General features: G+C 43.8%; 1 protein-coding gene across 18 annotated transcripts in view; it reads left to right on the top strand.

Annotated features, from left to right (window-relative positions):
• PTPRM (protein tyrosine phosphatase receptor type M) overlaps nt 1-26,600 on the top strand; it is a 1,498,021-nt gene that overhangs the window by 776,450 nt on the left and 694,971 nt on the right. For all 18 annotated transcript variants that reach the window (XM_078687901.1, XM_078687900.1, XM_078687899.1 and 15 more), the window contains exons 10-11: nt 17,673-17,874; nt 25,874-25,976. In XM_078687901.1, the coding sequence (XP_078544027.1) occupies nt 17,673-17,874; nt 25,874-25,976 (305 nt within the window). The remainder of the gene's footprint in view (nt 1-17,672; nt 17,875-25,873; nt 25,977-26,600) is intronic.

Raw genomic sequence — 26,600 nt, 5'->3', positions numbered from 1 at the left:
TCATGGACAAGTAGATGTTCTGTTAAATTCCACACCCCTGTATCAGAGCACTTTACATGGACACCAGTGGTATTACAGACGGACGGATTTTTTTTTTTTTAGGCAGTGGGAGATTAAGTGATTTGCCCAGAATCTCAGGATGTTTGAGCCTCCCGCCAGACTCAAACCTGGTTCCCCAACTTCAAAGTCGGCCACTCTAGCCTCTAAACCCTTAAAAGTGCTGCGGTCTACATGCAGCCAGTTGTGGTTGGAGGCACTTGTTAAGACTGTTTTGAAAGAGTTTCCTGTAGTCGCTGCTTTGAGGAACAGTGTCTCCATCAGTATACTGGTAGAGTTAATGCAGTAGGCAAGATCTTTGAGAATATTCCCCATGGATGTCCCCCATTCACAGCCTTCTTTGCAAAGACACGAAAAATAGAACTACTGCACCTTAGTACATGTGACGTATACAATGTGGTTACCCTGATATGAAATGGGGTGTTGAACATTTGTAAATGATAATGTCCTGTTAAAAAATATTCATGTATGTTCCTTTGATGCTCTGTAGTGCGTCTATGTAGCAGTTCTACTTACAATAGCTGTCTTCAGGGGACATTTGAATGACAAAGCTCCATTTGGAGAAAATTGTTGTAGCACAAATATGGGTGAAATAACATAATTGTGGCATTTATCGTCACACTTATGTGAGGCTCCCTTCACTAAGTCCATTGTAACAGAAACACGCAGGTGCAATCCAAGAACAAAAAAACATTCCGTGCATTTGAATGTAAATTTGACAAAATTATATGTTGTTAGATTTCTGCAAAAGAACTGGTCGTCTTCATGTGGAGCACATGCATGAATTCTGCTGAGAAGAAAGGATGACAAAGAGCTGAATAGATTAGCTGTCAAGCCCTAATCACAGACAAACCTCCAACTGACCTGACTTAGCCCCGTTTCATACTTTTTACAGTTATCAGAAAGAATGCAATTCAAATAAAGGAAAGCCACGATGAAAGACACGTAGGTTCGCTTTATTGCTCATCTGCTTGTGTTTTTTCTTGAAAGGATAAACAGCAAATAGAATTCCTTTGGGCAAAAATAATAATCTACTTATTACAAATTAGTATATCGATGTCATCAAATATTATTTAAATACACGCTTTTGGTTGTAGACGTGGCAAATATTTGTGTACCTTTGACAATATAGCAGAACATATACCTAATCCCTTTAGTCTAATGTACATTTGAAGCTTGTTTGTCCCCAGGTAATTAACTATATATATTTGTTTAGGCCATGCAAATGGATGGCAATATACCTGAGCTTGAAACCAGTGCTGTGTAGTCTTGTGAGTGCATGTTCGCTGTATAAGGCCACCTATATACTTTTACTAACTTGTGTAGCATCATCCTGTTTCCAGTTACTATTGTAATTTGCTGATCATTTATCCTGCCCATCAGGAGTCATATGGAATATTTGTGCAACATTATTTAACCAGCCCATACCAAGAGAATATAGTGCATTTGGCCTAATTTGAAGAGTTGATAGAGATCCAAAACCCAAATCGACTCGGTTCAAGTTCAATCTCTGACACAGGGGTGGAAAGACATGATTTAACTGAGTGGGTCACTCGACTCCCCGAGTTCTGAGCATCACCAGGACTCGAGATGGTTTGCTTGGGTCAGATTTTTAGTCTTCAGTGCTAGTTGAGGGCTGCAATTCAAATTTTCTAAAGTTTGCCCCCATTGTTGATGGTAGTTCATTCTTAGACTTACTACCAGGAGTCACCCCAAAATATCCGCTGTCGCCTAGTGTTCTGTACACCACGTCTTCTCATTTTAATGCCATGCAGTCGATTCTAGGCAACATTCATTAGAAGATGGTGATAAATGATTGCATCCTATCCGTAACAACTAGTTATCGGCCATCACTTCCAGTAAAACCACCAATTGATGGAGGCGGATCTTCATTGCAATATTTTGAGACTAGAGATTTTGATACATGCTGCTTATCCTTGTTGAACTAGGCTAATCCAACCCAAAAAATGAATAGGTCTAACATGAACATCATACTTTTCCTAAGTGGCTTGGGCTGTTCCATACCTGTCTTAAAAGACAGTGGGCCTAGCAAATGTACTCTAAAAAAAAAAGGACACCCGATTGTGAAACTGAGGCTCACAACAGCTGACAGTCCCATACCTGGATAACACTAGCCATCAGGCTCCAGGGAGAAAACTTGCATCACGTGCTCTTGTATGTTAAAGTGTTAAGAGTACACATTTGAGTGCATTTCCCTTTTCAGTTATTTCTGTGGAGGTAACAGATAGTCATTCCAAGGCTCACCATGGAACCTGACCCCCAAATGTGAATGTATACCATGATGATGGGGACCTGCTGCTTTTTCAAATTTCACCTCTTCCATATTTGCCGTGTGTTGTTGGTCAGAGCAGTGCTGTCCCTAGAATTAAACAAGCATTTACAATGCAAAGGTTTCGCCTTTGGAAAAGTTTGAGCTATTGGCATTGTAAATGACAAAATTTGTATTTATGTGTTGGTTTTGAAAACAGATAACTAAATGGCATTGTCTTTTACATTGCTAATAGCTCTAACTTTTCCAAAGGCGAAACCGTTGCATTGTAAATGCTTGTTTCTCATTTACTTCCAGTTTGATAAAAGATTCTTGTTAACTCGAGGATGTCAGTTGCGACCCAAGAAAACTAGTATGGAAGAACTAACATGGAGGAAGAAGTGTGCCCTAAATAAATTACAATTCTTTATATGCCCATAACAGATAATTGCTTCGAGGTATTTTCCACCAAGAGACTGCTCAATATTTCTACCATATTTTTCAGATGCTTCCCTACCAATAGTCCTAAAATGTGAAAGGTGTCTTTATATATGGCGAATTACCCTCCTTTTCACTTTTTAAAACCACCCTTGAAAAGAAAAAAAAACTGCTTCTTTGCAAACGCAGGCACCCACTACCTGTGCCCGAGCCTGTGCGTGCAGACTCTTCCTCCTCTCTTCTTAGGTGAATCTTCCGTCCAGTTTTCTTTTAACCCATACACATTTACGTCAACCCAAAATATCCATCACCATGTCGGTACAGTTTCAATGTTTATCCCCTACTGAGTATCTGACAGTGTAGCGTTACCCCTTTTCTCAGCTCCCTGCTTGCCTTACATGCCTACCCATCTCAGCATTTCTTCGGCTGGCACCATCATTAACCTTATTGTACACACTGTCATTCCACTCACTATGACATCTGAACGCCTTTTTAGCATGTAGGTATTGTATTCCTCCTGTCATACATACTGCAGGCCTGCTATTTCCTCAGCATCTCTGTATATCGCAACAAACGGGTGTATATCTGTTTGCCAAGTCAACCCTACCCAGATTATGCCCTGCTCTGAAACCAGGCTTTGAACAGCGCAACCTCAGCTACTTCGGGAGTCTAGGTAGAGCACAAAAAAGGAGGAATATTCCGGCCTCCCTCAGATATCCACAAACACTATCCTGTGTAATTACACTAAAAGTTAGGGGTTTTCTCCAATGTGTAGCTTGTCAGCTTTTCAGTAACCAGAAAAGGGGCTCTTTCAAAGATGGTGTACTTTGAAAGGTTACATCTGGCTCTTTTAGACAGGCTCGAGCACGAAGACGGGATGGGCTCCGTAGACAGCAGGAAGCCCAGAGCAGGAACGTGCTTTCAGTTTCGGATTAACAGCAAGTGGTGGCAAATGTACAAAGCCTAGTTCTCAATATCAGCAAACTTGAAAAAGACAGGATTTGTGAAGGAGAAGAAAACGCAAAAACGCCCTTGAATCGGAGCAAGCATAAGACAGATAGAGCCGTCGACCAGGAGCCAGCCCGCCCGCACTCACCGGTTGTCTGAGGCGGCGGCGGCTCCTCTCCGCTGGGCTCTTCTGGGTGACGGTGGCAGGGCTCTCTCCTCGGGAGAGCCTCGCCGGAGGACGGTTCCTTCTTCTTCCCGGCAGGAGCGCGGGGTGGCCTCCCGTCCGCTTCCTGGTTTCTCCTCACTCCAGCAGCCAATCACCGCGCAGGTCACCCGGCGAGCCTCCCGCAGCCTGAACCAATGGCAGCGCGGCTCCCGGGTGACGTCAGCGGTGGTTCCCTCGGCTTCTCCACGGCCCCGGGCAAGCATAAGACAGATAGAGCCGTCGACCAGGAGCCAGCCCGCCCGCACTCACCGGTTGTCTGAGGCGCCGGCGGCTCCTCTCCGCTGGGCTCTTCTGGGTGACGGTGGCAGGGCTCTCTCCTCGGGAGAGCCTCGCCGGAGGACGGTTCCTTCTTCTTCCCGGCAGGAGCGCGGGGTGGCCTCCCGTCCGCTTCCTGGTTTCTCCTCACTCCAGCAGCCAATCACCGCGCAGGTCACCCGGCGAGCCTCCCGCAGCCTGAACCAATGGCAGCGCGGCTCCCGGGTGACGTCAGCGGTGGTTCCCTCGGCTTCTCCACGGCCCCGGGGCTTCGGCGGTGATTTTCACGGCCAAAACGGCTGTGCACAAAAAGCGCTCAGGGGGAAGCACAGCGCTTCGGACTGACTGCGGGAGGGGGCGGGAAAGGGGGAGGAGAGACGCAGAAGACGGCCGGAGCAGGAAGGTGAAAGCAGAACGTCGCGTGACGTCGCCAAAAAGGGGAGGGAACGGGAAAAAACGTAACTCCGCCCTGGGAAAAAATCTCGGGAACGCCCCCGAATCTGGTCCGGCCTTGACGGACAGATCTCTGTTCCAATGGCTAGCCTCCATTTATGGAGCTAGCCAATGGGACAGGGGGGCGTATTCCATTCTCCTTACTGGAAATCAAGAGATTTCTCTGGAGGCGGAGCTAAGAGCTCCGCCCTCCAGCGAAACCTAAAAAGCAGGATGGTTACATATAATCATAGCGGCCCAGGTCATGACCAGCGTTGCAGGAGAGATATCGGACACACGCTCTACTGACGGTAAAGGCCTTTTGAACTAAATTTCCTTCTCTGGTGGTTGACAAGTAGATTGGAAAGGAATACAAGCACCACATATATATTAGTCTCTGGTGCTTCAGTTTTTCCTTTGTTATGTTATATTATGCTATGTTATTAGAGCTTTTAAAGTGCACTTATACCCAAAGGTGTCCTAGCTCTGAGCACTGTCTCACTGAATACAAAGAATAATTACTTATACAAAAAATATGCATGTCTTCAGCCCCTTCCTAAAAGACAGGAACTCTGTGGCATGCCTAAGATGCGCCGGCAGGCTGTTCCAGGCTTTCGCGGCATAACAAGAAAAGCTGCTGCCGCCCCAGTTGGCTTTTTTCACTCAGGGGACAACTACAAGCTTTCCTTTTGAGGAGCGCAGCTCTCTACCAGGGACATAACATTTAAAGCGTCTGCTCAGAAATTCACGGCCTCTACCCATCAATGACTTGAAAACAATACACAAAGCTTTGAATTGCGCTAGTTGTGTTACTGGGAGCCAGTGCAATTGCCGAAGTTCATCTCTGGCAGGGGCAAACCTTGGTTGGCCCATTAGCAGCCTAGCCACCGCATTTTGCACGAGCTGGAGTCTGTATAGATGTTTTTTTTCAGATTCAAGTACAAACTGTTTCAATAATCCAGCCGTGACAAAATGAGGGCTGAGACTGCTGTCCTAAAGCAATCTTCTGGAAGGAAAATGTTTATTTTCCTCAGGATTCTAAGGAGGAAAAAGCAAGTCGAGACAACTCCGCTGACCTGTTCTCCATAGTCAAGTTTGTGATCCATGATCACTCCCAGGTTCTTAGCTTTAACCGTGGGGGCTTGCCCATTTCTTCGGGCCACGGGTCAGGTGTCCAGAAATTGGGATTGTTCCCAAATATAATGACCTCGGTTTTGCCTGCATTAAGTTTCAGGCAGTTAGAGGCCATACTGCCAGAGACGACTTTCAGGCAGTCATGACATCTAGAGGCCATTTCCGCTTTTTTTCCCTCGTTGTATGGACAACACAATTTGTGTGTCATACGCGTAAGATGTTAGTTGCAGACCGAAAGATCTTATCAGTGCTGCCAGTGGACTAACATATATATTAAAAAGAGTGGGACTGAGGAAGGACCCCTGAGGCACCCCGCCCAGGAGGGTGAAAGGCTTAGATCTATCCCACCCTAAATCTACTGTTTGTATTCTGTCAGACAAAAAAGATTTCAAGAGGCTCCAGGCCCTACCCTGCATCCCCACCAGCGATAATCGATCCATCAAAACATTGTGATGTTTGTAGGGCTATTTTAGCTCAGCTAGACTTGAAAATGCTAAGGGATATCATGTCATCGTAGCAAGAGATGAGTTGTCTAACACTCTTTGGAAAAGGTCAAACAGGCTATGCTCACAGAAGAAGTTTTCACCTGGATCTGGGGCTGTGTAAGTCTTTATGACCAATAGCCTCATGCATTGCCTCTGCTTCAGCTGGCAGGCTCAAATGTCTGAAACATAAACATATTCAAGCCTTTCCCCCCGGGATCAACAACCAAAACATATTCAAGGGTTGTATCCATGACAAAGAGCTTACTGATGGTTTAAGCTTGCTAGTTCATAGAGGCGGACATTGTATGTGGGTTCAGTTTTGTGTTCTAGATCCACGGGTCTGCATTTACATTAATTTGCAAATCTTTGGCTACTATGCTATTCAACACTCCCTTGAAAACCATGGCCTCTTGCCAAGGGAAGACCATTCAGTTTGTATCCACCTCAGCATATTGTCCTGTTTGACTTCATGTGAGACATGCACATGTCTTCTATTTTTAACACAGGGTATGACTTAGGGGATAAGTAAGTATCCTCTGCTCCACATACACAATAGATGAGTTTGAATGCCTTATCTGGCGAGTTTGGAGACTGTACTTGTATCTTGGAAGGATCCCATTTATTGGACAGGTTTCGTCTTCCCGGTTACTGACTGTCCTCGCTTCACTCATTGTTAAACCCCATTTGGAGAGGCCACAAGGCAGAAAGGGCTTCTGGGTCCCAGCCATGGTAGTTGAGGTTGCTGCCAAGGATGCCCTGGTGTCTGTCTTGCTATGGCTCTGTATCTGCATACTTGGTCAAGTGCAATCCTTTCTGCACTTACCTCTCAGGGTAGCGGGGCTGGGCAGTGACAGGCTGTGGGCGCAAGAGCTCAGAATTCAACAGTCAACTAACAGACACAAGTAAATGGCATTCAGCCTGGTGCTTGGTTTTCATGGAAAAAGAAAGTACTTTAACCTCACAGCGAAACTAAATACTACATACTTCGATCGATGTAGCAAACATGGCTGTCATAAGTTGCACTTTAATCGTGTGGTACTACACACCCTCTTCCTTCCCAAGAACCTTACTCCCTTGCACTATTATCAAGATCCTGCTATTCCCTACCCACTATGCTATGGAATAGGCTAGTATTAGATGCAGGTGCATGTAGCTGAAAAGGTTCTGACAGGGTAAAGAGAAACTCAGTTCAATGTCTTTTGCAAAAAGTTTCAGACGGGTAAGTCAGTCTCGCTCATGCACCTCAATCTCTTGCCACCAGGGGCAGAGTAAGCTCCACAGTTTACCGACTGGTTGTCTGTGGCAGTCGGGGTCTGCCACAGACCCCAGACTGCCACAGACAACCAGTCGGTAGATTCTCTGCAGTATCCTTTCCAGGATAGTGCAGAGAATCCCTCCCCCTGGACAGTCGTCATGGGATGGACTCTGGGAGGTGTCCCGCAGACAAGCACTTAGCTTTGGCAGTTGCAACCTCCAGGCTGAGTATCTCAAGGTGGTATCTTTGGGGCAATTGCATACACCATCTGATCAGGGCTTCCTGCTTCAGCGGTCATGCGGTCTTCTTCTCAGCAGGGGCACCAGCCTCTCAAGTCAGTGGCAGCTTGACGGGCAATACAGTATTTCATGCTCTAGTACAGTATGGTTACAACTCACTCTGGAAGAGATGAAAAGGCCTCTTGAGAGCACATGTCACACTTGGATCACTCTCTTGGGGTCAACACCTTCATCCGTGTGCTTCTTACTCTGGAAACCTGCTGGGCCTTTCCTCCTGGACAGACTTTGCTCCTGCAGGACTAGTTACTGTCCTTCCCATTCTCAGCAGACAAACAAGATTCTAGGCTTTTTATGTCGATCCTCACCTCTTCCCGCAAAAATGGGTGACTTCAGGTGATGTCCTTTATTCTGATGTAGTCACATCATTTTTCAAGTCTGTGACAATTAGTGACATTCAACTGGGGAGCTGAGAAACCATATTTCTTTGGTGGCTTCCCTGTGTGCCCGATGACTCATTTGGAGTCTGCACCCTCATGGTAAGATTTGTGGGACGTTTCACAAGGACAAGTTCTTGGTACTTTTGGACTTCCACGTCAGTCCTGAGATATATGCCTCAGGACAAGTTTCTGGAATAGATGAGACGCTTTGTAACCTGCACTTCAGCAGAGCCTTGATATTTAACGTGCATGAGACCAAGGACGAAAAGTTTTGCAAGAGCTTTGCCATTTTTAAATATTTGTAAATATGAGCCTGTTAGAATTGGTGATCTTCCAGTGGAGAGGCTTATGTATTACTAAATCCTGCTGCCAGAAAGTGTTCTTTCCCCAGCCATCTGTGCCATGTTAAGGCCTGCTTCATGTTATCTTTGTTTTCTTCATGGCAGGGAGTGACTGAATTGTATGTATATATTTCTTTTAACAACTTTTATTGCAGAGTTTGTCAATAGTACAGCAAACCTCTTGCGTAGCAATATCACCTCAGAGGCCTTTTATAAATCAGATAGCTCCACATTGCATAACAAAACATGATGTGATAAAGACACTCAAGTATCCGCTCCCTCCTCCTCCTTACATGAGTCTGTTCTGTCTTACATCAGGTATGTATTGAGGGTAAGCATATTAAAGGTCACCTAGTCCAATATTAGTTGCGCGTCAAATGCTATTGCACATATAATATGGGGACTCAAGAGTAAATGGATAAGCCAGACTTCTATGGCATAGGTGGGGTTGGTACCGGTGAGTCCTCTGGGTGTGTTCTCTTTTATCCAACACTTAAGGAGACCATCAGTGTCGCCCAAGAACTTGCTGTCGATGGATCGAATGCCTCTTTTAGCTTCTCTGAGGAGCACTTCCCCTTCATACCCTGCCCATTTCACCAACTCCTTTCATCACCCGGCCACTCTGCTCCCTCTAGGGGCTTTCCAGTTTCTTGTAATCTCTTGCTTAGCTAGGATAAAAGCCAAGTCCTGGAATCTACTTGTCACTTTCATCTTGGCGGCATGGGAAAGCCAGTTTAGTAAGCAATGGCTTATTGTGCAGAGGACCTATCTGGCAATCGTATTTGCTACTACTGCTGTGACCTCCTCCCAATAAGGTACCAAAGTAGGGCAGTCCCAAATCATGTGTTTCAGCTCTGCCCCCACTGTCCTGCACCTCGCGCAGGCCACCCTCAGTGTATGGAAGTATATGTTGCTGTGGTTCTGGTTCATGAATTCTCGATGCAGAAGGATGTATGACGTTACAACTCATATTTTTACAACGCATGCCATTACAATGAATTTTTTACAACGCAAAAACTTTTACAACGCATGTATTTACAGCGCATGTTTTTACAACGCAGGTACCTTTACAACGCATACCATTACAACGTAAGTATTGGTAAGTATATATTAATTTTTTTAAATTTAAAATAATTGAAAATAATATAATTTAATTTAATTTTATTTAATTTTATTTAATTTTATTTAATTTTATTTAATTGATTTCATTTCAAATTAATTTTATTTTATTTTTATCTTATACCCCTGTACCCCAAAAACCCCAAACTGACCCTGAACCCTAAAAATACCCCTGTACCCCAAAAACCCAAAACTGACCCTGAACCCTAAAAATACCCCTGTACCCCAAAAACCCAAAACTGACCCTGAACCCTAAAAATACCCCTGTACCCCAAAAACCCAAAACTGACCCTGAACCCTAAAAATAACCCTTTACCCAAAAACTCAAAACTGACCCTGAACTCTAAAAATACCCCTGTACCCCAAAACCCCAAAAATGACCCTGAACCCTAAAAATACCCCTTTACCCAAAAACTAAAAACTAACCCTGAACCCTAAAAATACCCCTTTACCCAAAAACTGAAAACTGACCCTGAACCCTAAAAATACCCCTTTACCCAAAAACTGAAAACTGACCCTGAACCCTAAAAATACCCCTTTACCCAAAAACTAAAAACTGACCCTGAACCCTAAAAATACCCCTTTACCCAAAAACTGAAAACTGACCCTGAACCCTAAAAATACCCTTTACCCAAAAACTGAAAACTGACCCTGAACCCTAAAAATACCCCTTTACCCAAAAACTGAAAACTGACCCTGAACCCTAAAAATACCCCTTTACCCAAAAACTGAAAACTGACCCTGAACCCTAAAAATACCCCTTTACCCAAAAACTAAAAACTGACCCTGAACCCTAAAAATACCCCTTTACCCAAAAACTAAAAACTGACCCTCAACCCTAAAAATACCCCTTAAAAAAACCCAAACATATAAAATTTAAAATATAATTATATACTTACCAATACTTACGTTGTAATGGTATGCGTTGTAAAGGTACCTGCATTGTAAAAACATGCGTTGTAAATACATGGGTGTAAAAGTTTTTGCGTTGTAAAAGTTTCGTTGTAATGGTAGTGCGTTGTAAAAGTTGCGTTGTAATGGTTGTTTCCCGGGAACAATAGTTTAGTTTAAAGCGTGCATTTCTGGAGACCTTTGGTACCCTCGCTAATACATTGCCTCAATCATTTCTGGGATGAGGATTGCCAGGTCAGGTGTGGCCGAAGTATATGATGGTCTGTGCAAAGATTTCTTCCAGAAGTCAAGCTCCAGAACGTGTATGGCTTTCAGTGAAGGTTCTGCAGAACATTGAGTATCGGTGACATAATGTTTGTTTTTTCTTCTGTGCTTTAGAATCATTCCACGTGATCAAAACGAGAAGTCTATGGACCTGTCAGTGGCCAGTCCAGGGCTCTGTTAGCTTTTGTAGATCAGTCGGGCGGAAGGGGAGGAACCTTTCATTGATACTAAATTGTGCGGGGTTGGTACAATGTGACTGCGTTCTCCCTTCTGTTTAGTGACCTTCCACATAAAAATTCATCCGGGCGTTCTGCCCCAGAAGTAATGTCAACAATGAACCCCATACATCCTTTTCTGCCTCAGGTGACTGCACAGAAAGTGATGTAGGCTACTTGCATTTTCAGTGCACACACCTTTTGGAGTCTGTCTACAATTTCATTGATCTGTATCCCCCCTCCCCCCATCCACCCTATACGGTGTGCAGGAAGTGAATGTACAAGTAATGTTGGCCACTTAATCAACAAGTAGGTTCATTGGCTGACTCTACTGTGTTGCAGTTGGACTGTAATGAACCCATGATGATGTGGGAGCTCAAACATTGGCTTGTCATTTTAATAATTTGTTCAGACCTTTCACTTAGTTTGCAGTAGTTTCAACTCTGGATTTGATTTCACATAGACAGCATCCCATGGAGCAAATCTTTTAATAGTAGTTCTGTGTGGTTTCCTGAGATTCTTCAAAATAATCAAACGGATTATCTCCTTGTCAGGGTGAACACAAGTCGCCTCTCCATTTCTTCCTGGTCTGTGATGAACTTCCTGGGTTCACGGGGCATACATCCCATACAAATACGGGCTGCTTTCTTTTAGTTTTCCTTCAGAGGAATTACTCTTGAAAATGAGGGAAACAGCAGACAGGTTGCCATTTCAGAGCAAAAGTTTTTCATCCCAGCCATGACTAGAGGGAAACATCCTTTTGTACTTGGCCATTACACCGCGGAACGTTACTACGCATGCGTTACTACGCATGCGCTGTAATAATGCATAGCCTTTAGTACGCATGTTATTACTTCGCATGCGCTGTTACAACGCATGGGTAGTAATATGGGAGTCGAGGAGGCAGCGATGACGGCTCCGGGCACCCACCGAGGAGATACAGGTAAGGACTGTTTAATTTTGTAGGGATTGTGTTTGAGGAGTAGTGTTGTGGGTCGTGTAGAGTAGTGTTTGTTTGCAGGTACAGGAGTGGGGGATGGGGTAGGGTCTTGCAGGGGTTAGTGTTTTAGGGATTAGTGTAGTGTTGTGGTGTTTGTGTAGGGTAGTGTTGGGGGGTCATGCAGGGTAGTGTTTAAGTGTAGGGAGCAGATTGGGGGTAGGGACAGGATCGTGCTTGGGATTTTGTTTTAGGGTTTAGGGTACTGTAGTAGTGTTTGTGTAGTATAGGGTAGAGTTTTAGGGTAGTGTCAGGGGGTTGTGTAGGGAAGTGTTTGCGTGTAGGGGCTGGACTGGGAGTAGGGGCAGGGTAGTGCTTAGGGTACTATTTTAGGGTTTAGAGTAGTGTTGTATTGTTTGTGTAATGGCATGCGAACTAATTGCATGCGAAATAACCAGTCATATTCATGACTAGATGATGGGATAGAGATGCCGTTTCTATGCATTTATGTATATGGTTGTATACTGGGATCCTAGCAGCAGCGCAGAGGGGATACCTTGATGTCCAGCACTCAAGGTGTCTCAAGTTTTAGGGCGTATCTGTTATCAGTCAGTAGCTCCATACGTCGCACAGCCCTTTGGCAGGTACGGCTCTTGTACTCACCCTCTGTAAAACTGCTTTGCTCATAGAGGGAAGAAAGCTGTTCCCTCTTGGCCCTGGGTTGTTGGCGGGGTCTCAGCACTATAATGGTCAGGTACAAGCATATTCTGGCAGGGGTGGCCCCAGAAATGTGTCTTCCTAACTGCTGTTCAGCTGTGTACCACTTACTGGCCTCAACATTGTCCATTCTCTAGGGGTGCCCAGTCTCCTTCGAAGGCTGGCCCATGTTGAGGTGTAGCCTCTTTACCAAAGAGCAACTAAAACCCTCCTGTTCCAAACATGGCCTCTAAACCTTGACGTCCACCTGTGAGTGAAGACAGCCCGAAGCTCCAAAGAGAGGCAAGCTTTCAGGAGTCTGCCATGATGTGCACACTCCTCTGACTTAACTATTTTAATTTGTGTAATTACATATTGTCATTTAGTTTCCTTTATGTAAAAGCAGACATATTATTTTGACAAATGCGCTTTTCACAAAATAGAAGTAAAATTTTTTGCACTTTGCAGTTTTGTTCCATTTTTCCATTTAATGAAGGTTTAAAACTGCGTAAATGCAAACCACATATTGAAAGGACTGTGTACAACACGCCTTGGCATCTTTGTACTTACTAAAAGATGATTTGAAGCTGTGTTAATGTTAGTGGGGACTGGGAGCCCTAACGTGGTCATATGAGAAAATGACATCCAAAATGGCCCTGTCCACGTATATCATCACTAGCTGTGTAGTCACAGTCTTCTGATGTCATTTTGCTGCTAGATATATTGTGGGGTGTGGATTGGCACCATAATAGCTTCAATTATATCTGTCAGTATCCTGACTTTCTGTACAGGATTTTCCTGTGACGTCATTTCTTGTGCATTGAGGGAGAGGGAGTTATCGAAGAGTATTGCCTTACCCCAAGCTAATTAGATTTGAGGGGTCAGTAGCCTGGATAACTTCCTGTAAAGTTCATTCCTCTGATGTCACCTACACATCATTACTTCCTAAGCAGACTTCATTATGCAGTGATGTCAATGAGGTTGTGGGCTGGCACCAATTGTAAAGATCAGTAGCCTACATCTATACCTCTACAATCATTTCCGGTAGCAATGCTCAGTGGATTAATTTTTAACCACAACTTTGGGTCAGACTTCACAAGTCTGGGGCTTAACATAGAAACCAGCATGGCCACCTGTATTATTATGCAGACCCCTCCCTCTATTGAGTGTTGGCCATGCTGCATGGGTGGACCTCCTTCTTGTACTCAGCTGTGGGGTATCTACAGAGTACCAGTAAGTCACCACTCTGCGCCGACATATTGTATGTGCGATGGGGGTGGATGTGTCTAATGTCCATAATCCGCAGTAAGCATCATATTCTGTGTCCCACTGGATACCCTTTGCCTGAGCTCATGAATGATTCCGAATTATGGGCCATGCAGGCTGTCATAGGAATTAATTAATTTGCATGGTTCAAAGCCCTCCGTGATTCAATACCCCTTTTTATGCATACCGGCTGCAAGACTGTAGGTTGATGGGCCAGTTGGTGACATACATAATACAACTCTGCACCCCCCTGCTGGACAAATCATCCAAAGGGCATTTTGACAGTGGTATGGGATCAGAAAACAGGCCCCTTGGCCCAGTTTCCATGATTTTCCACAAGGTGTCTGGTTCCCTCACCAAGTAAAAGGGTAACCATTTGTACTAGGAGTGCAGTGGTGATTTGTAAGGTGAGTAACTTATTTTCGTTTCTCGTTGAAGACACACGTTTAGGTTACTGTTAATTTTTATGTTGTTGTGTAGGTTTCCATTTGTTATTGATCCTTCGAGCAATATAGGTGTGCGGTTTAATATCCATGTTTATTTTAATTTGCTACATTTTGATACAGAATATTTATTTCACTATTTCTCTCATTTCTGGTCTCTGTGCACAGATCAAGGCAAATGTGTTTATGCGAATATGTGTTCAGTATTTATTACAGTTCTAATAATATGTGACAAATATCAGACACAGGAATAGTAATTAACACATTAGCAGACAAATGTGGCAGCGATCATTTCCCAAAATGACTGTCAAACTGTATCAATAACCAGCTAACGAAATGAAAAGAACCACGTGTGTGCATTTGAATGCATTTCCTGAAATGTTTTACTAGGCCCCTCAGACTGTGATGGTTCAATTTAACAATCTGGTATTGACAGCAGTAAGGCTTTCAAGAGTGAAGCTCTAGTACAGAAACTGTTGCTTCCTCACTGTTTGATTTTCTCTTCTCGGAACGTCTTGTCGAAGGAAGTCTTGGTACAAGTATCATGAAGTTTACAAAGAAATCGACAACCAGTAACGTTGATACCCCTCTCTAGGACTCTGGTAACAGCAATGTTTTGCACTCCCAAATATTACATCCACCAAATTCGTGGAGCTTTTCATTGAACTAGTCAATGACATCCGCACACGCTACCAATGCTTGCTAATAATGGGAGATTTTAATTTCCATTCGGATCAGACTCCCATGGAAAGCCAGGCCATGCAACTCAGTGAAGCACTGACCTTCCTGGAACTCAAAGGCTGTGTGCCCTGGTCTTACTGAATCTGTCCGCGGCATATGATACGGTCAACCACAACCTACTTTTGTCGCCGATACACGATCTTGTAGTCCAAGGCACAGCCCTCAAATGGCTCTCATCCTTCCTCAGCGGCCGGTCACAGAGAGTACAGGTGTTGGCCCACACGTCCGACTCGGGCAGTCTTTCCTGTGGAGTCCCGCAGGGATCGGCAATGTCCCCCCTCCTCTTTAACGCCTACCTGCAGCCCTTGATACCCGCCCTAAACACCATGCATTGCCAGATCTATAATTACGCTGGTGACACTCAACTCATAATCCAGATCGACAACCCCCCAGCCTCTCATGCTAAAACACAAAACATCCTTACATTTATCACCAACTGGATGATGGCCAACTCCTTAAAAATCAACCCGGACAAGACCGAGGTCTTAGCCATCACCCCCGCCTCTAACCCTTGGAGCAACCTCTTCTGGCCCCAGGAACTGGGCGCCGACCCAGTTCCGGCCATGGCTGTTAAGAGCCTAGGCATCCAAGTGGATGCTAATCTGTCCATGACCCAGCAGGTGTCTGCAGTAGTGGGAACTTGCGCCGGCCTGATGAGACAGCTCCGTAGGCTCGCCCCCCTCTTGAGCATTTCCACCCTCAGAATGATCGTGTCGGCAATGATAATCTCTCGTCTTGACTACAGAAACGCCTTGTACATAGGCCTCCCGGAGAAATTACTTGCCAGACTTCAGGTCACCATGAACGATGCTGCCAGGCTAATTTTCAGACTGCCCAGAGGGGCCCACACCACCGCCCCCCTCCAACAACTTCACTGGCTCCCAGTAAAGCAGAGAACCAAGTTCAACGGCCTCTGCATCACGCATAAGGCCATCTATGGCCAAGCCCCTATGTACGTCAAAGATCGCCTAAAACTTTACACCCCGAATCAGGCGCTCCGGTCCGCAGAGGCCTGCCTACTGACATGCCCTCGCTTCAGGCTTACCTCCAAAGGGGGTAGAGCCTTTTCCAACGCTATCCCCCCATTGTGGAATAAATTACCAGAGACACTGCGCAAAGAGCGCGCCCTTCTTCCCTTTAGGAAGAAGCTAAAAACGGTCCTTTGCTTAGAAGCTTGGGTCTCTCCCCAATGCTAATCCCTTCGCATCTGCAGGCCAGGCTGTGCCTCTCTCTCTTAATAGCGCTTAGAGACCTGTCGGTGATAATTGCGCTCTACAAATGTAAAATACAAATACAAATATCCCAGGTAAAAAAGAGGCAATCAAGAGAGTGTAACGTGCAAGTATAATAGTGATTGCACATGGATTAATGTAGCGGTGTGTTTCTGTATCATGTCACGAAATAATGTCTGTACCAATCCACTGTCGTTATTAATAAAAATAATTTTAAAAAAACACCTGTGCTGTGCAGCAGGCGTGGCCCATGCTGGTAAGAGCGAGGGAAACTTAGATTAAAAAAAGAAAACTATGGTTTTCTTTTTTTATGTTTCCCTCGCCTCTTGTCGACTCCCCCCTCTTCCCGCCCCCTCTCCCACCACCACTCTTACCTGCACGGGCCGCGCCTGCTGTGCAGTCTGTGTCTGAGGTGGGACGCGCACAGTGCCCCTAGATTTCCAGTCTTATTCTCTGGCTTTAAGACCTCCTGGTCTGTGCAAGCAGAGGGAAGCTGTCGAGTCCTGTCCTTTAAGTCCCTTCTCAGTCTGCTGATGCTGTGGTGTCATTGTCTTGTAGACAAGAGTGCTTTTAATGTATTCTGCAGGTGACCGCTACACTCTCAATAGGAGGTGGGCTGAGTGGGGGTCCTCTGTGGCCCCGGTGAGGTTTGTTCAGTAATGTACCTCTTTGTAGCCGTACATGTGAAATAGAAGCCCATGTGCTTTGACATTTTGTACTTAATATGACGTAAATGCAGATGCCTTGTTTGCTCTTTGTGACTCTCGTCAGTGGGCCTTTGCCAGGTGAAAAATTGTAATTTGTGTGGAAACCTGCTCAAAAGTCTTGCGTACAGCCAGATACAGCCGCGTATCAGTACAAACGTAAATGGCTTTTCATCCCCAAGGGAAACTTGGCAGAAGAGCTGCTCTTATCAGCACAAGTTAAGCCAGCTCAAGCCAGGGCCTTATTATGGGCTGGCCGATAAAAATTAGGAACTGTCCATCATGCCTTTTTTTTCCTTCTGTGTTTCTTGTTTAGGGCCCACGGCAAAGTGACTTGAAAAACGACATTCAGAAAACCAACAACTTCAGGGTATTAACTTAAGCCATGGCCCGTCTTTTACAGCAGTAATCTACCTGGCTAAAGTCCGCCTATCGATAAAAGTAATAACTCATAACAGTTTTGGCCGAGTCTCAGCCTTGGATTCGGGATTTGAAGTGCATGAAAGAGTAAGGCAGCTTATCGTAAAATGTCTGACACAGCATACATCAGGAGGGTTTACTGGATGGAGGGGCTGCTATCTCTGCCATCTGCTCGCGATATTTCACCCGCGTCTGCTTCTTTTTCAGATCTCCTACAAGGAAGTCAGTTGCTTTGATACGGAGAGAGATCTTTCCAATCAAAGCGGAAGGGTTTTAAAGCTTGGCAATGAAACGCACCACCTCTTCTTCGGACTCTTCCCCGGCACCACGTACTCCTTCACAATAAGAGCCAGCACGGCAAAAGGCTTCGGACCGGCTGTCACAAGCCAGTTCACCACGAAAATCTCAGGTACTGTACCAGTCTGCAGTTTGTTTGTGCACCTCCTAATTCGCTCTCTTAATTTTCGCCCTTCTATAACACTAACTTGTTTTGCTACATATAATATTTAATGCCACCGTTTTTGCAGTTTCTAAATGCAATAAATAGCTGATATTACCCTAACTCAATTTAAGAGCGAGTACTCAAGGTATCCGCCTTGGAAGGATAAAAATCAGATGTGGTCGTCCCTGCAGATCATACCGTTCTCTGAATCGAGTACTTAACTCACTCGGCTGTGTTGCTGGTATTGTGTGTCCCACAGTCCTAAAGGGTGGCTTAGTCTAAAGTGCCGTTTGTTGCGACTTGCAACTTCAAATACTTGATACACAGCAACCAAGAGCAAGTACCATACATTCTAGCAACCAAGAGCAAGTACCATACATTCTAGCAACCAAGCAAGTACCATACATTCTAGCAACCAAGCAAGTACCATACATTCTAGCAACCAAGCAAGTACCATACATTCTAGCAACCAAGAGCAAGTACCATACATTCTAGCAACCAAGAGCAAGTACCATACATTCTAGCAACCAAGAGCAACTACCATACATTCTAGCAACCAAGCAAGTACCATACATTATAGCAACCAAGAGCAAGTACCATACATTCTAGCAACCAAGAGCAAGTACCATACATTCTAGCAACCAAGCAAGTACCATACATTCTAGCCACCAACACCAAGTACCATACATTCTAGCCACCAAGAGCAAGTACCATACATTCTAGCAACCAAGAACAAGTACCATACATTCTAGCAACCAAGCAAGTACCATACATTCTAGCAACCAAGAGCAAGTACCATACATTCTAGCAACCAAGAGCAATTACAATACATTCTAGCGACCAAGAGCAAGTACCATACATTCTAGCAACCAAGAGCAAGTACCATACATTCTAGCAACCAAGAGCAATTATCATACATTCTAGCGACCAAGAGCAAGTACCATACATTCTAGCGACCAAGAGCAAGTACCATACATTCTATTAACCAAGCAAGTACCATACATTCTAGCAACCAAGCAAGTACCATACATTCTAGCAACCAAGCGTAAGTACCATACATTCTAGCAACCAAGAGAAAGTACCATACATTCTAGCTACCAAGAGCAAATACCATACATTCTAGCAACCAAGAGCAAGTACCATATGTTCCAGCAACCAAGAGCAAGTACTATACATTCTAGCAACCAAGAGCAAGTACCATACTTTATAGCAACCAAGAGCAAGTGCCATACATTATAGCAACCAAGAGCAAGTACAATACATTCTCTGACTTGGGTAGCCAACAGTGACAGATTTACAGAACTGTGCTCTCAAACATGGGTCACGCGGGACTACGTGAAAATGGAAGGCAGAAGCAGCCAGGAAGTTAAATGAAACTTAATACAACTAATTCATGCTCCTTTGAACATGTGTAGGTTAACGAAGAACTTAACTGTGAAATTAATAGAGTGCACCTGTAGGAGGTGGACTATGAGCTGGATGTCTTATTTTATATGTTTTCTTCCAGTGTGGATGAATATACATTTTTGAAGATGATGCCACTATGGCTTCAAGCACATTGCTTGGCCAGTGATGTTATGATCGCACCTTCTCCATTGCAAGGTTTGGGTGTTGCGTTGTACTCTCCTAAGACATGGGCATGGAAGAGACCTAAACCATGTCAACCGTATTCCATACTCAAATGTCTACAGGGAGTACACCAAACCTTTCGAAAGTGTTCCACCACTCGCATCATTCACCCCCATTGTTTAAAGTGGAACAAGCACTAGCCTTTCAAGGTCAACTGCTCAGATCGGATTCTGGCCCTGGAGTGCTCAATCTGATGTGTCTGTTTTCAGAGTCATTAATGCGACATGGATTGACCCTACAGATGGCATCATGGCAGCAGCCTTTACAAAGAACATGACACATTCTCTCTTACGCCACACAGTTATTAGAAGAGGCTTGAGGCTATTTCTTAATAAAGCTCTAATGACAATAACTACCATACACTGCCCTTACATCTCTTAATTGTGCATTCTACACAGCTAGCACCTCTTTGAATGTGTACACTGTAACCATAACCATTTATGACCTGTTAGGGTCTGTTGACTCCTTTTTTGAAGCCTTTGATGCCATGGTTAAATCACTGTTGCCTACAATCTCTATCATGATTCTTGGAGATCTCCACTTTAAAAAGTAATCAACAAAGACATCTGATTTCTCACTTCACATCACTCGCCCCACCTTTCTCACACACTTGATAATCCCTTAGACTTGATTCTTATGTTTACCTGTCCTGCCATACTTGTCAGCTACCTCCTCTACCTTTCCAACTTCCAAGACAAAGAATCCAGCTCCTAAGTGGAGATATCACCAAAAGACCTGTGTCTGTATCCTCCATCAAAACCATGAAGATCTTGCATGTCTGATCAGCACCACATCTTTTCTGAATTCAATTATTCAATTATGCATTAAGAATTGCATTTGATACACTGTCCTATAAGCACCTTCACACAGCAACCCACTTCCTCAACCCTCTTTATGACTGTAGGCCTAAAAAGTGGCAGTGGACGGCCTTAACTCAGCACTGGAACTAGCTAAATATTATTAGATTTAGAGCTTAATCTCCCCTTCCTTTTTGCATTCCCACCTGTTTTACATTTCTCACCTGCAGCATCAGCAACCTTCTCTCTCCACCACAGTTATCCATCCATTGATCTTTTATCTCTGCAACAGACTTTGCCCCCTACTTCTCAATTAAGATCTCTGATATCAGAACAACCCTCGTTGGTAGCATCTTCTCCCTGCACCCCCACCAATGACACAAAATTATCTTACTTCCAGTTTACATCTCAGACTGAATTAATGAATGTCCTCAAAACTGCTAACTCAGCCAGTGCACCACCTAACCGTGTTTGCCTTCAAACTCTTAAGCCTTTCTCTTGCATCGCCTGACATGACCCATTAATTACTTTCTCAACTCAAGCACTTACGTTGCATTTAGTTGCCAGTAGTCTTGCCTTTGCTAAATCAATCTCAGTTTTCCTGCTATTTTCACTCTCTGTCCCATCCTTTATTCCCAACAACTGATTGTCTTTTATCCAACCATGTTACCATCTTTCTCACTTTGCGGAACTCGCTCAGTTCTCTTTGTCAACCAGTCTTCTATGCTCCACATTCTACATAAACTTTCTATATGCATGTGACCAACTTCATTTATTACAGTCCAGCACAATCACCTCATCTAGCGCCATAATCCCTGACTTCTCATCAGTGTCTACTACTGTAGACCAATCGACCATACTGTCTATCCTTCCTAATCTTCACTGATATCTCTGAAAAATCAATTGCCATTTCCTTTTCATCTCTCTTCAGTTGACCCTTCCTAGTTTCTTGGGATGTATTGCTCGCACATACATTTGCTTGCTTATTAGCTTCTCACAAGACTCAGTCTTGGCTTCTGTCCCATTCTCTGTGCAGGCCATGTCCCTTGGTGACATCTTTGTTTTAAGTCATTCTTTACAGAAACGATATCCAAATCTTTTTCCCACTCCCTTTTTTTACCCTTCCCACCTGAAACCCACCTCCCCAATTCCAGTTATGGCGCTCGATTTACTCCGGCAGAATTAATCAAAAATCTACCAAACATTTACTCCATTGGGACAATTAATATCCACGTCAATGTCCGAATTTCAGTAGCATCATGCAAGCAAACCAAAGAAGGTCTATTTCTGAGGCCAGACTTGGCATTGCCTCTGTCAGCTTTTCTAGGGTATTTAATCCTAGACGTACCCAAGAAGGTAAGATCTAAGGAATAAATGCACAAATACAGATCCTCAACCACCACTGAGCAACCTAGCCCAAACCCACCAAGACATTTAACCAGAAAGAACTGTAAATAGTCTACCACACTTTGACAAAAGGTCAGGTAGACCAATGTATCCCCTTCAACCGTCAACAGCTTATTAAGTTCACCTAACTGAAACTTCAAAAAATATATATTTTTTTAATTGAGCTTTATTCGTATTGTATGATATATTCATAAAAGCAGAGCACATAAAATATAATAACATTTACCTAATAAATGGAAGAAGAACAGACAGTTTCTTAAAAATATCTTATAAAAATGCATAATAAATCTAGACAGATACAAACAGAGCCATAATTATATTTGTTCATATGCTAACTGGGTCTTTTCAAATATGCGAAGACTTCCTCTGGTTAAAAACTGACGATAAATAGGATGCTATGATACAGAAAAGCAGGGAGTTGGACAATGACTGTAAAACAATTATGCACGACATTGTGCAAATGTATGCTCATGTAGGCAGATTGAAAGCAATCTCTTCCTCTGGGTCTTAAAATATTTAGAAAACACCACTATATGCATTGTACTCTGATCAGACACATTGTCGCAAGGATATTTAATGAGAGACCGTGACAAATAATTAACAGATGGTTAAGTTATCAATCAATGAAATATATTGAAACTAAATCAAGTAAGAAACAATCTATGTTTAGCATTGTGTACAAATACTAGATAAGTTTGAATATCATCAGTTGATTCTGGAGGACACTGGGTTTAACAAGTACAGAGGTAACTCTGAGGTCCTCAAACAAAGCAAGACAGGTCTGTTTGAGAGTTGTTTCTGCTAATTTGAAGTAGTGTGTTGTGAGAGTTAAAGTATTCTAGATGCCCTAGATCAGAGCACATGTTTTTAATATAATTCAGCAAGGCAATTTAAAAGGAGAAAGATTAATTAAGACAAACTCCAATAATCTCCTGATTGAGTTTAGTGTCTTCTGAGGTCAAAATCTTATGCCAGAGTAAGAGCGTTTGTGATCTAGCAGCATCTGATATAAAAGGGGTACCCAGCTCAAAGTGGGAAATTACGGTAGGGCAAGTCTAAGTGACCAATAAAACTGGGTATGGGGGTGATGTTAATCAATTGATAGTATCAGGAATTTGCCAAGCTGGATACATTACAGAATGTCAGATAGTTTGAAATGTAATCAGCTAGACTACCCTTTACTCTTCAAACTTTCAAAGGAACTGCTGGTACATGTAATGTCCTGTATCCATTGATATGTATAGGTTGTATGCTCCAGGTCTTCTGTAGACATAGTATCTGAACCTTAATGACAACATTCACCCATTCCAAGTTATCGACCCTACCCACGTAGCCCTGACACATTCCATAAAAGGGTACTGCATGGTAAATCTTGTGTACTTGGGTCAGTGAGAATAGTTGAATGTAAATGGCCACCCAGGATGTCACAGGGGGAGAGTGAGCAAAACTGTCCAGGGATAGGGATGGGGAAGGTATGGGGGTGTTGGGGGAGGGGGGTAGGGCTACTGTGTCTACCAAGACCAACAGTAATTGAGGGGGGGCTAATGCTATTTCTACATAAAGTCAATCCACACTAGCTAGAGAGAACAGCGTTTAATAGCAATTTGAGGTTGGTACTGCAAAATGATGTGAAAGTGTATGATTGGTTGGGATGCAAGGGTATGATTGAAAGGGTGGACTGCAAAATAAAGGTAGATGGCTGATAAAAATATCCAAGCAGTAGCACCAAAACTTGGTGTGGAGAAACTTTAGGGGATCATGTTCTGGACAGAATAGTATTCACTAGACATGGGGATTTAAAAATCAACACAATACCGTCCCCCTGTAATGTTTTTTTCTACTTATCTAACCCTTCTGACCATTTTGAAATCATCGAAAAGGACGGCTCCTAGGTTGGTTTTGCTACCCAGCCAGTTGAGGGATTTGTTTCTCAGACTTCCCAAGATTCAGGTTCAGCCCCATGCCTAGACACATTTACTAGAATGACAACATATGGGGTAACTACAGGAGGTAGATCCAGTGTCTCCCCAATTTCACCCGCCATTCCTGCCATTAGAGTGTTACGTTACTGAGTATTAGGTTGGGCTGAGAGGGATAGCATGTGAGGGTGTGTGGGGGTGGGGAAACTCTACTACTATCAACAGTAGTTGGCATAATATGATCTGCCAAACTATGGTTTTTGGGCGTTGGATTAGTACCCCAGTATTCATCCGAGCTGTGGGTTGGGTAACCACACTGTGTGAAATACCAGGTAATGTCAAAGTGGGGGCCTTGCTTGTTCCAGGTCTGGACTGCTTAGCAGCTATGGATCTATTAGAACTCAGCCAATATGGATAACTGGAGGTGATACTCTCCACATGCGTCAACCTAGAGATAATGGAATCAAAATGGACCTTAACCATGGATAGCAGGACTTGGACTGAATCAGCCAGAATTTTTTTAATCTCCCATGGGAGGCATGGATGGTGTTACTCTCAGCTTATTGCTGCTGGATCTGGGGAGTTCCTTGGCCTGGGGCTTACAAGATACTGCGTTCACAGCTGGTCTAGGACTGTCAATTACACGTGTGTTATCCCTGGGCGTCCTCATACGCTTTGGTGGTGGTTCCAGCATGGGGTCAGGTGGAGAGGAACAAACATGAATGGAACATACAAGGTGTGACCCCCCTGCTGCAGCATCGGGCCCAGTTGATTTAATTAAGTCCTAGCATGTAAAATCGACCGTGGGATTAGGAGGCAGGCCTTGATTACACGTGGGCAACCTCCTTTCTATACTGGAGATTTCCTTCTCAGTATTCCCCATACAAATAGTCTGAAATTATCAAATGCGCTTTCACAGATGCATTAGGGGTCGAAACAGGAGATTTTGACTTAGCCATGGTGGAAGGATGCTGCCTTTTATCCATAGGTGATTAAAGTAGTGACTTATTTAGCACAGAGTTATTACGCTTTGGGCCAGAGCCTAGGGCCAAGATGGAGGCCAGGTCAGAGTTTAAAAATTATACAGCACAGAAACGTCAGCTGCGTTAGCCAAGATGGAGCATCTTCACAAGACCCCCTACAACAGTCAGGCCATAAGTCTATAGTGGTGAGGGGCAGCATTAATTATTAACCCAGAGGTGAAGCTACTCACATGGTTTCTCCACGCCCAAAGAAGCAGGAGCCAGCAGAACAGCCCTGGATGCAGGTGTTAGGGGGTGGCCCGGCTGGCCTCCTATGGTTGATGAAGGGGGCAAGACGGGCCCGCCCTTCACACGGGCGCATCCCTGGCAGCGGGTGTAATAGACGTGCTTTATAGCGCCCAACACAGATTAGCCAAATTTAAAGGGCCACCTCCTGAAGCCCTTGTGCAGCCTGGGACATACGGTCCCTCCTTTCACCTTGCCAGTAAAAGCGCCCCAAGCGTCTTCAACATTTGAGCAGTCATTAGGCCAGATAATTGCATTCTAACTTTCTTGACTGGAATTGCCTAGACTGCACTACCAACTGAACTAGCCAGACCATTACTTACACAATAGCCCAATAAAACTACTCTTACCCCACCCAATATCACCTGTCTCATTCCGGACCCACCATTAATCGATGCCAAATAAAAAAATTCTTGAAAGCACACCATCTCTACACATAACCTTAAATTTAACGTTTGCACAGAGAAGAGCCCCTGATTTTTCTGTTTGAGATGTCTAAAGTTCATACTTATAACTCGGAATTTTTTCCAGTTCATTAATAAAATGCCGACAGCAGAAGTCGAAAACATTGAGCAGATATTGTCTGTCTCTATTTCCGACTTGTTAAGACCCCCATTCCCCCCAAAAAAGAGGCGCTTGACTCTAGCCGGTGTAGCTCTTCATGATAGCGCCCTTTGTATGAGGGTCGCAGAACCTGCAAAGTCACTTGTGATGGTGTACTCATTAATTTGACAGAACTTTAAGATGTAAGAAAAGTAAGGCCCCCATGCTTGGCCAAGTTACCTTTGTGGTTCTTATAAATTATTAGAAAAAATCGTACCTGTCGAATTGTCCTTTGATGCTTTGACTGAAAGGTTTGTCCTTCATGATGTTCATTGTCTTGATAATGTCCCTTCCAGTACCATGCACAAGCTTCAAGGTTTTGTTCCATGGTCTCTTTCTGCAGCTCCATTGATGCCAACATACGAACTCGAGACGCCTTTGAATCAGACCGACAGCACCGTGACAATTATGCTCAAGCCGGCTCAGAGCAGAGGCGCCCCTGTAAGGTACGAGGAAGAAAGACCCTTATCAAATTGTAATTGATTAATTGCGAAAATGCCTTCCCTGGGAATTCTTTGCTACCTTGAATTCAATTTCCGAATAGATGTCTGTATCCGCGCTAATTACATTTAAGAGCCAAAGGAAATTAAAGGTAATTAATGGCTAGTTTTCTAGCATTGTTTAAAGCTGCTTGCCCTTTGAAGACCAGGAACCAAGGGGGAGCACTGCTGTGTGAGTGACCGCTGAACTTGTCAAATTCAAAGTTTAACTGGCCGCCAGTAGTCGATAGACACACACACGCACACACACATATATTTACACTTATATATACACTTATACATATACACACACACATATATATATATATATATATATATATATACACACACACACACACACACACACAAACACATATATTCATATATATATATATATATATATATATATATATATATATATATATACCTCTGTTATAAATTAAAGGCTTGCTCGCCCATGCTGTGGTATGTTCCATATGGCAGTTTTATATATATATATATATATATATAGATATAGATATATATTTCTGAGCAGAGAGCCAGAGAAAAGGAAATCAGGCGAGCCCACACGATAGATGCAGCAGGTAAGTT

Source organism: Lissotriton helveticus, chromosome 4_1 (genome assembly GCF_964261635.1).
Source record: "Lissotriton helveticus chromosome 4_1, aLisHel1.1, whole genome shotgun sequence".
Classification (NCBI taxonomy): domain Eukaryota; kingdom Metazoa; phylum Chordata; class Amphibia; order Caudata; family Salamandridae; genus Lissotriton; species Lissotriton helveticus.
This window is presented reverse-complemented; position numbering and strand designations above follow the sequence as displayed.